This window comes from Thalassophryne amazonica, chromosome 14 (assembly GCF_902500255.1).
Source record: "Thalassophryne amazonica chromosome 14, fThaAma1.1, whole genome shotgun sequence".
NCBI lineage: Eukaryota > Metazoa > Chordata > Actinopteri > Batrachoidiformes > Batrachoididae > Thalassophryne > Thalassophryne amazonica.
In genome coordinates, this window is record NC_047116.1 from 41,773,918 (window position 1) to 41,784,847 (window position 10,930).

General features: G+C 40.4%; 1 protein-coding gene across 1 annotated transcript in view; it reads right to left on the reverse strand.

Annotated features, from left to right (window-relative positions):
• Positions 1–10,720, reverse strand: part of asmt (acetylserotonin O-methyltransferase) — a 52,473-nt gene extending 41,753 nt beyond the window's left edge. Inside the window, exon 1 of the mRNA XM_034186231.1 lies at positions 10,228–10,720. Coding sequence (XP_034042122.1) covers positions 10,228–10,317 — 90 coding nt within the window. The 5' untranslated portion in view covers positions 10,318–10,720. The remainder of the gene's footprint in view (positions 1–10,227) is intronic.
• Positions 10,721–10,930: the final 210 nt, after the last annotated feature.

Consider the following 10,930-nt stretch of genomic DNA (forward strand, 5'->3'; position numbering starts at 1 on the left):
GGCTCAGGGAGGGGCAGCCTTCTGCTGGGACTGGTTGGGGCTGAGGGAGAGAACCAGGAAAAAGACATGCTGTGGAGGGGAGCAGAGATCAATCACTAATGATTAAATGCAGAGTGGTGCATACAGAGCAAAAAGAGAAAGAAACACTCAGTGCATCATGGGAACCCCCCAGCAGTCTAAGTCTATAGCAGCATAACTAAGGGATGGTATAAGGTCACCTGATCCAGCCCTAAGTATAAGCTTTAGCAAAAAGGAAAGTTTTAAGCCTAATCTTAAAAGTAGAGAGGGTGTCTGTCTCCCTGATCTGAATTGGGAGCTGGTTCCACAGGAGAGGAGCCTGAAAGCTGAAGGCTCTGCCTCCCATTCTACTCTTACAAACCCTAGGAACTACAAGTAAGCCTGCAGTCTGAGAGCGAAGCACTCTATTGGGGTGATATGGTACTATGAGGTCCCTAAGATAAGATGGGACCTGATTATTCAAAACCTTATAAGTAAGAAGAATAATTTTAAATTCTATTCTAGAATTAACAGGAAGCCAATGAAGAGAGGCCAATATGGGTGAGATATGCTCGCCCCTTCTAGGCCCTGTCAGTACTCTAGCTGCAGCATTTTGAATTAACTGAAGGCTTTTCAGGGAACTTTTAGGACAACCTGATAATAATGAATTACAGTAGTCCAGCCTAGAGGAAATAAATGCATGAATTAGTTTTTCAGCATCACTCTGAGACAAGACCTTTCTAATTTTAGAGATATTGCGCAAATGCAAAAAAGCAGTCCTACATATTTGTTTAATATGTGCATTGAATGACATATCCTGATCAAAAATGACTCCAAGATTTCTCACAGTATTACTAGAGGTCAGGGTAATGCCATCCAGAGTAAGGATCTGGTTAGACACCATGTTTCTAAGATTTGTGGGGCCAAGTACAATAACTTCAGTTTTATCTGTGTTTAAAAGCAAGAAATTAGAGGTCATCCATGTTTTTATGTCTGTAAGACAATCCTGCAGTTTAGCTAATTGATGTGTGTCCTCTGGCTTCATGGATAGATGAAGCTGGGTATCATCTGTGTAACAATGAAAATTTAAGCAATGCTGTCTAATAATACTGCCTAAGGGAAACATGTATAAAGTGAATGAAATTGGTCCTAGCACAGAACCTTGTGAAACTCCATAATTAACCTTAGTCTGTGAAGAAGATTCCCCATTTACATGAACAAATTGTAATCTATTAGATAAATATGATTCAAACCACCGCAGCGCAGTGCCTTTAATACCTATGGCATGCTCTAATCTCTGTAATAAAATTTTATGGCCAACAAAAGCCTACGACAATGAAAGTCTATGACTTATTTCCCAGTTGGTGAACTAGTTAAGTGCAATATATTCCAAACTGATGTGTTTTTTAATGAATAATAGGCTAAATTTACAAGGAAGAATACTCAGTTAAAAGAATAACTAAATGTCTGTTGGGGTATTTCAGAATAGGGAGGGGTGTTATTTCAAAATCTATAAATGTTTGCATGGAATATGGAAATATACACAGAATAAACCATAGCAGGATAAATTTTGGGTCATTTGGTTCCAAAAACCCATATGGACGGAGCCAGTGAAGATATCGAGTTCAAAAATCGCCAAAAATATCAACAAAAATGTCATATCATGAGAACCGCTGCACCTAGATGTTGTGAAAGTGTAGGAACACGGACCCACAACAGGGGGCGTAAAAGAACGGGCAATGGATAAGCCAAACAGTAACAATTTAATGTTGTAAATTGTGCACAATGGAATACAGACAACAATCAGCTTGGGACTATAGTCAATTACACGTTGGGTGACGTGTGGGCAGGCTTGAGGATAGGAGACGCCCGTCCAGAACAGAGCCGGATCCCACACGGCCCTCACCGCCAACGGATCTGAAGAACACCGGAGCCGCCAAGTCCTGGGTCCCCAGGTGGTCACCGTCTCCAGCTGTCAGACCTGGTACTGCTGGCAGAGAACAGAAACAGCACAGGTGAGTGTGAGTACGCACACTCGGTAATCCCACAGTCTGTGTTCTGTAAGGAGGGAGCACTTCCACCTCCAGTCACACACTCGTGCAGCTCCTGTCTAACCACTTATCTGGTTGGGGTGTGAAGCGAAGCCGTCACTGATCACACCAAACGCCAATCCCACAGATAAGGCAACACCCACAGGAAAACGGCTGCAAAGAAGTTCAGACTATTAGTCAGTGTTTTCGGTTTAGCAGAGAAAATTACCTCCAAGGTTGCTGATTTCTCGGCAGGGAGGTGGAGTTGCAGTCCGGCCTTTATGGTGGTGGTGATGTGGATGAGTGACAGCTGGTGCTGATGACGAGTAACAGCTGTCACTCCCGGTTGCTATGACGCCCTCTCGTGCTTGAAGCCCGCACTTCAAGCAGGGCGCCATCTGGTGGTGGTGGGCCAGCAGTACCTCCTCTTCAGCGGCCCACACAACACTAGAGACTTGAAATTTGGCTCCAAATGTTGCTTGACCCCAAGTTTATATTCAGCATCTGTAGTAGCAATAAGCCTATCTGGTGTTTTTTAAGAGTAATTGACAAAAAAACCTAATTTCAGTACATATCTTACGATCAATTGTAACAAACAAATCTATGTACCAAAAAGAAAAAAAATGTGCAAAGTTAGTCAAACTCAAATTTACAAAATACTTCCAAACACTGGCACACAACACGCAAACCTGAAAGTAATAACAAGTCAATAGACCTAAGTCTTCAACAATAGCAAGCAATTTTGTTATTCTTGTAATGTCTTTTAAAGCCTACTAAAGTACCAAGTACTTTAATATTGTCAGGACAGTTGTTCCACATGTTAACACCTTTAACAGAAACACAATGACTTTTTGCAGTAGTTTGGATCCTTGATTTCTTAAAAAATAAAATTCCTCTCAAATTATAACTGGAGTCCCTCAGTTTCAACAGATCCTGAACATGTTGTGGGAGCAGTTTATTTTTAACTTCATACATAATTTGTATTGTAATGTAATCAGTCAAGTCCCAGAATATTAGAATATGTAAACAAGCAAACAATGGATTCATTGGCTCACAATGTGATTTCTTACAGCTTTCTTTTGCAACAAAAATATTGGATTACTAATACTTTTATAGGTATTTCCCCACCCCTCAGTACAATAGGTCATATGTGGAATGAGCAATGAATCATGGCAATTATTTATCTTTTATCTTCAAGTGTCTTCTTATTTATCTTCAAGTGTTTCTTCTGATTATGTTCCGTTTGTCACTTATTGCTTATCAGTTAGTTCTTTTTATTTATTGCACTATTTTGTAGTCACCGGTTTTGTTTATCTGCTGTTTAACCAATAGTTTGTTTTGCCACATGGTTATCTTTCATTTCTTCCTTCAGCCATGATTAGTTTCCATTCTAGTTTTATTTTTATTTTGATGATTCACTTTTCAGTTCATATGTTCATGCTTAGTTCATTCCTGGTCAGAGTTGTATTGTATTCTGTCCACAGTTTCTGTTATTGCCTCATCTTCTTTGATTGCCCCTGCACCAGCACTTGTGTCCGCATCTCTCACTATGACTCTTTCTCCCCTGTGCTTTCATCCACTTCTGCTCTTGCACCTGCTCATGTGTCTTTGTCTCTTTCATCAGTCCACTCTGTGTTTTCCTGCCTTCACTATCTTGCACTGTGCACAATTTTTGTCTTCCCTGGTCATGCCCCCTTCCAGAATCTTCACTAACACTTGCGTCTTGTTCCACTAATTACACCACCATTTATTTAAGCCCTCACAGTCTCACAGCTCACTGCCAAATTGTTGAATGTCTTTCACTTTCCAGCCCTCACACCGTTTTGAATTGTATTCAGTCTGCTGGTATTAGACCTTATTTTGTCCTTGACCACGTTTTTGTCTCTGTGCCGTGTATTTTGACCTCAGACTGTGTGTTCGACCAAGCCTCAGTGTTACACCTGTCTGTACCTTTGCTTCGCTGCTGGACCAGCTGTGTACCGAATCCCTGCTTGATTCATTATATTAAACCTTTTTTCTTACTCCAGTCTGCAAGTGATGTCCACCCAGTATGTGCCATGCCTGACACATCCAATGAGAGTGTGGATTCTGCTTGAAGGTATTTTGGCCCATTCTTCTTTACAGAACAACTCAGGTTTGTTGATTTACGAACATATACAGCCCGCTTAAAATCACGCCACAGATTTTCAATAATATTCAAGTCTGGGGACTGAGTTGGCCATTCCAGAATATTGTACTTGTTCGTCTGCATGAATGCTTTAGTAGATTTTGAACAGTGTTTAGGGTCATTGTCTTGTTGAAAGATCCAGCCCCAGCGCAACTTCACCTTTGTCACCGATTCATGAACATTGTTCTCAAGAATGCCAATATTGACTGGAATCCATGTAACCCTCAACTTTAACAAGATTCCCAGTACCTGCACTGGCCACACAGCCCCACAGCATGATGGAACCACCTCCAAATTTTACTGTAGGTAGCAAGTGTTTTTCTTGGAATGTTGTGTTCTTTTTCAGCCATGCATACTGACCCTTGTTATGTCCAAATAACTCAATTTTAGTTTCATCAGTTCTTATTCCTCCTTATTCCAAAATGAAGCTGGCTTGTCCAAATGTGCTTTAGCATACCTTAAGCGACTCTATTTGTGGTGTGTACACAGAAAAGGCCTCCTCTGCATTACAGCATCATACAACATCTCCTTGTGTAAAGTGCACTGTATAGTTGAACGATGCACAGAAACACTACAGTAGGGATGAATATCGGGAACCGGTTCTTTTCAGGTATCATTAGGAAATGATTCGATCCACCGACATTGATAGCCTTTTTGCTTAACAATTTCCTTATCGGTCCTTCAGAGCGCCTGTTGTTTAGAGGGTGTTTGTGGAGAAAATGATTGTTTTTCTACATTGATTACAGACCCTGCAGTGGATCTGTAATCAACCATTTCTGCAGTGTGGCTTTGCTTTGAACCTTGAACCAATGAAGCAGTGCTTCGATCTGCTGCTTCGTTGGTTCATTGCTTCACTCCTCTTTGGAAGTGGCAACTCCGCTTCTTAATCCCTCTCAAAACCATCAAAATGTCACAATCATGAGTCACTTTTGTGCGGATTAAAGTGATTAACTGGGTCTCCTGTCTTGTTTGCGAGAAAGAAACAAGACTCGTCCTCCGTTCCGTTGCTCCAAACACTGCGCTGCTCTCTGCTGAGTCGAGTCCCCTCCGAATTTTCAACTTCAAAGCGAATCGCCGTTTAAATCAAATGATACCTCTTTCCAAATACAAACAATAAACTGCAATTGATCAAAATGTTGTTTTTCTTCTCCCAAAATGAGACGTGCAGCAGCCCAAGACTGTATGGCTGCAGACCTGCAGACTCCAGCAGCCAGCTGAGCTCAGCTCAGACGTATAGAGAGACAATCATGCCATTAATGTCTGAAAGGAAATTCTTTTGACAAAAACTACAGATTTGTTTATTTCTATTTATGTCCAGAGATCAAGGATCCAGTGACCAATTTCATATTTATTTACTTTAAGACTCAATAAAATTTTGTTGACATATAAAACCTGAAAAACCTACTTGTAGTACACAGAAAATTCACAGGAGGTATCGATAAGGGAATTGATAAGGAATTGGATCGATAAGCGGAATCGATAATGGTACTGATATTGGTCAAATCTGCTCAATACCCATCCCTAATCTACAGCAAGATCATGTTGTAGGTCTTTGGTGCAGATCTGTGGATTGACTATTGTTGTGTGGGCCGCTGAAGAGGAGGTACTGCTGGCCCACTACCAAAGGGCGCCCTGCCTGAAGTGTGGGCTTCAGGCACGAGAGGGCGCTGCCGCCTCACAAGAACAGCCGGGGTGACAGCTGTCACTCATCAACTATGACAGCTGTCACCAATCACCAGGTCATCACCCACACACACAAAAGCCGGACGACATCTCAACCTCGTCGTCGAGATATCATCTACCTCTACAGTAAACTCTCAGCCGTTTGACTGTGCCGTATGCACGTGATCTCTTTTCTGAGTGTTTGCAGGAGTTTCTGTAGCTGCTGTCAGCTGGGTGCTGCGTTTTGTGGTCCGTGTAGGAGTGACGTTCTTCACCCTCACGCCAAAATGATAAGTAGCTCTCAGGCTCTGCACAACTGTGTTCTGTGTTAAAGGTGGAGGTGTTGTTTCCCACCTGGAAAGACAACTTGCTGTTTACTGGGTGTGTTGTCACACACTCATTACATCTGTTCTTCTGCTTCCTGCCAGCAGTACCAGATCCGACAGTCGGAGACGGTGACCACCTGGGGACTCGGGACTTGGCGGCTCCAGTATCCTTCGGGTTCGGTGGCAGTGGAAATTGTGTGGGATCTGGATCTACTCAGGACGGACGTCTCCTATCCTCGAGCCTACCCACACATCACCTTGTATATTTTGATTGTGATCCAAATTCTACATTTGTCTGTATTCTCGTTGTGCACTTTTCACAACAGTAAAGTGTTGTATTTTTGGCTCATCTATTGTCCGCTCATTTATGCCCCCTGTTGTGGGTCCGTGTCACTACACTTTCCCAACAACTATGACTGTTCTCCCCATCCTTCGCTTCAGCTTATCTGAGATTTTTCTTGGCCCGCCACTTCGGACCTTAACTAGCACGGTGTCTGTGGTCTTTCATTTCCTCAGTATGTTCCTCACAGTGGAAACTGACAGCTGAAATCTCTGAGATAGCTTTTTGTATCCTTCCCCTAAACCATGATGTTGAACAATCTTGGTTTTCAGGTCATTTGAGAGTTGTTTAGGGGCTCCCATGTTGCCACTCATTAGAAGAGATGCAAAGAGGAGAAACATCACTGTGTGCCAGTTTCACAGCGGGTCTGTGTTTTTCACACGTTACGCTGTTGCTGTTTGGTTGGAAGATCTTTAAAGTGTTTTAAAAAACCCAATATCTCTCTTTTGTCTTGTCATGCTATAGGTTTCATTTTATTATCATCTCTTCTTGTCTTAAGGTTTATCATGTAGGGGTGCACTCTTGACTTTGCAAGAAGAAGGATCCTGTAGTAATTTCAGCACCGCCATGAATTAGACAGCTCCTCCCCTGTTGTCTGATGCAACGATGAGGTATGTTGGCTGGCTACATGTGATTCAGAGCTGGGATGTTAAATCTAGATTCTTGACCTCTTACAAAATTTCTAATACAATATCCCAAGACATTTATTTGATTGTAAAATCCAGCACACTTGTTAAAAATCTATATACTGTACACCTCATAATGTGGGTGGGCACATGCATGTGGGTGGTCGCACTTTATGCATAATAACTAGTAATATGCGCGTAGGGCCCATCAATATATCTTGCACTGGGCCCCGTGCTGAGGTTGCTACGCAACTGGTTTCAACCCTGAGGGTTAGGACCCTCATCAGGGGTTGCGAGATGAAAGTAAAATGTCTAGAGATAATGAGCAGTGAAGGAAATATAATTTTAAAATGAAATTCTCTTGTGGAAATAATATTTTGTCTTGATTTCCTGTGGAGCATTACAACATGAAATAACAGGGGAATGGACGCCTTCAGCACAAAACTCTGGGACTGAGTCCTGATGGTTGGTGTTTTTTTATGTTTTGTTGCTGTCAAGTGTGATTTTATTGGACATTGTCTGCTTTTATGGAAAGAAAAACATTCTTGGTTGGAAAAGAAATCTCACAAAAATACTGTGTAAAATATGTTTTTAAATCATCTTTTAGTTACATATGGCAGGGGTGTCATGCTAAATAACCAGAAAACCTACAATTCTAGAAAAAAAAAAAAACCCTCTGCCTTAAAATACTTATTTTAGGCTGCTGTGACATATGTAACAAGAGCCCATGTCTGAATTTTTGTTTGGTCTGTGAGATACAACCAACATATCCACACAGTATGTATGGGAGAAACACAGAGGACATACCTGTGCAAACAAAAAGAGGGCAGAGCAAACGCCAGCTCCTTTTTATTTAAGCAACAGGCACAATAACAGGAAAATATTTAGAAACTAGAAATAATTTCAGTTGTGTTACAGAGTATTTTTACTTGCAAACAACCTGCATTAGCATGCTGAAAGGTTGCACAATAACCTTCCTTTAATTTGTAATATGTGGCATAGTTTTGTCTCTTCAAAATAAAAAAAAAGATCAAATTAAACTTTTGATACACTCTTCAACCAGTGGCGGGTTCAAGGTTTTTTTTTTTTTCTGGGTGGGGCTATTTGGGGGCATTTTTTTCACGAGGAGGTGACAGAATTTGTACTAAGTGTGCGAATATGCATGTTAAAGTAAATTCCAAATGGCAACTATTTACACTTTAATTCACACAAACAGCACAGAACTGATAAAACAACTGTGGTTATTTAAAAATTATAACAATTACTTTTCCAACAGGATACAAAGACAAATGTGGATAATTTGGTTAAACATACAAGCTTAAAACCATAAAAAAAAAAAACTACACAGCTAACAATAAAACAACAGATGGAGGCTACTGTCCTTTAGGTGCCACTATTCTCTTTCACTCTCCTGAATGTTGGACTGTTGTCCTCCTGTGTTTGAATTTGACCAGGTTCTGGTTCCTGGACTGAGTTGTGAGACAAGGAAAAACTATTTTTAATCACACTAGCATACCAAAGCAAAAAGAATAATGAAATAAATAAATAAAAAAAACCTAAATAAATGTGAGTGATGTGAAGTTTCTCAGTGGATCCCGGTGAAGTGCTTAAACAATGTCTTACGATTGCTGTGGAAACTGTGATCAGATCAGTTAGAGGTAAGATAGAAACTGAGGCCGAAACCAGTAGTCCAAGTTGCAAATGTAAGTTTTCTGGTAGAGCTACTGAAATACTTGAGGAGCTTCAACCCCACCAAACCCTCCATAGAGCCACCTATAATTTAAATAAGAGGGATTATGAAACTGACAAAAACCACTTTGAATAATCCAGACATTGTGTTTATGGTATTTGGCATAATAAATTGACTGTATCTCCACAGTGATTGTGGATGAGCTCTTGAAAAGCAATTTGGAATTTTGATCATGCAGCAAAGAACTCATCAGTTTGTCATTTTATGATGTTGAAAAACAAACTGAAAGCCTAAAATGCATATTATTTATCAATTTATATTTCATTTCTCTCTTTCCATGTCATGATTTTTCTTTAACTATTACAATAGGGCTTTGTATCGTCCTGATCTTATATTACACTAGGGATGGGACGACTAGCCATAATAGACGACTACGACTGGCTGACATCCAACTAGTTGACTATTTTTATTAGTTGACTAGTGGAAAGCCATTTATTAAATTCATTTAACTCTTAAAAGAATAGACCTGCTAGAGCTGCCACCACTTCCTTCGCTGAGTGAAGAAAGTGTGTGAACCTTGGCAGGTGAATTAGTCAGCTCAAACGGATCATCTACACCTAGTAAATGAATACAGGTATTGTCTTCATGCTAATGCTGATGTTTGCATTTGTGATTTTATGCTTGTATTTGTGCAAATAAATGTCACATTTGAGTTTCACCATGAAGATTCAAAATTGGCTGAATTCATTCAATAGTTGCCGACTAGACAATGACTATGGTACCCGACTAGTCGACTAATGATTTTCATTAGTTGTCCGAACCCTACATTACACCAACGTGTTTGTGGGGTTGTAATGACAACACACTCACTGAAAACAGTGGTTTAATTTAATTAATTTATTTATTTATTTTAGGTTACAATCTGAACTTATTCATTTGGCCAAAAATATAACCAAAACTGCAAATAAAGTAGTATGACCTGATGATAGGTCTCATTTTCCTAATCCATCACTGCATCCATGGTTCAAATTACAGGGAGTACTGGGGATCTGACCGCCCACATTAAAACTGGGATCCCCAAAAGAGGTTTAAAAAAACAACAGTTTGTGGGGTTAAAAGCATTTTTATGTCCTTCTTTACCTGTAATTGTAAATAGTACAATACGTATACTACACCTTCAGAAGTTCTGAAATAGGTTGTCAAGTGCTGATGGGTGAATGCTAACACTAGCTTTCAATTTTACCCTTAAATTACATCTTAAAGTTAGCATTTACATAATCTAACATTATCTAGCAAATATTGGGTAAAGAATCATCATTGTATAATTCTGACTCAGACTGTGTCTAACCTAAAAGATTATGTTTGTTCACAGGACACAGGACACATTACCTTTGAGATAAGGAAACCTTCCATATATTCCAGAATCTTTTTGGGATATGCGCTGGCAGCAGCAAATCCCACACCTTGATGCTCCGCCATTACCGGGGCAGCTCCCTCCAGACACTTCTCGACCTCAGAGCTGACAGCGCCTGTCCTCTGAAAACACTTAAACAGGTGTACAAGTTAGTGAGAGTGATGGCTGAACTAAACCCCAGAGGACAGAAAGTGCCCACCCAGCAGTGGTCAGAGGAGCAGTGGGCTAAGCTGATTACACCCAGATTACAGCCAGAGGCTCAGACAAAGAAATAACTAAGTCTCAATACACTCCCGCCTTGTTTATAGTCTCTGGAACATGGAGACCTTCTCTTCGATAGACTCATCCCACACCAGGGCCATTATTTATCAAATTGTGTGTGTAGAAAAGGTTCTAAATGCTGTGGTACGAACTAAATTTAGCATACATTTATGTACTAAAAAAATTTGTCTGCCTTTTGTACACATATCAGCAAGTATCAGCTGTTGGTAAATCTGGCATGTACTAAATCTAAAGCATTATGCTTGTGCGCGTTTTCAGTCAGTTGCATTCAGAAATGCCCTCAATTAATCACATATAGTAATAACAAGCATGGGCATCAAAATCCAACCCCTCATGCGCCATGACACCCAGATAACAGATCAAGCAGGGGATTGTCTTTTTGAGTGAAATATGGTG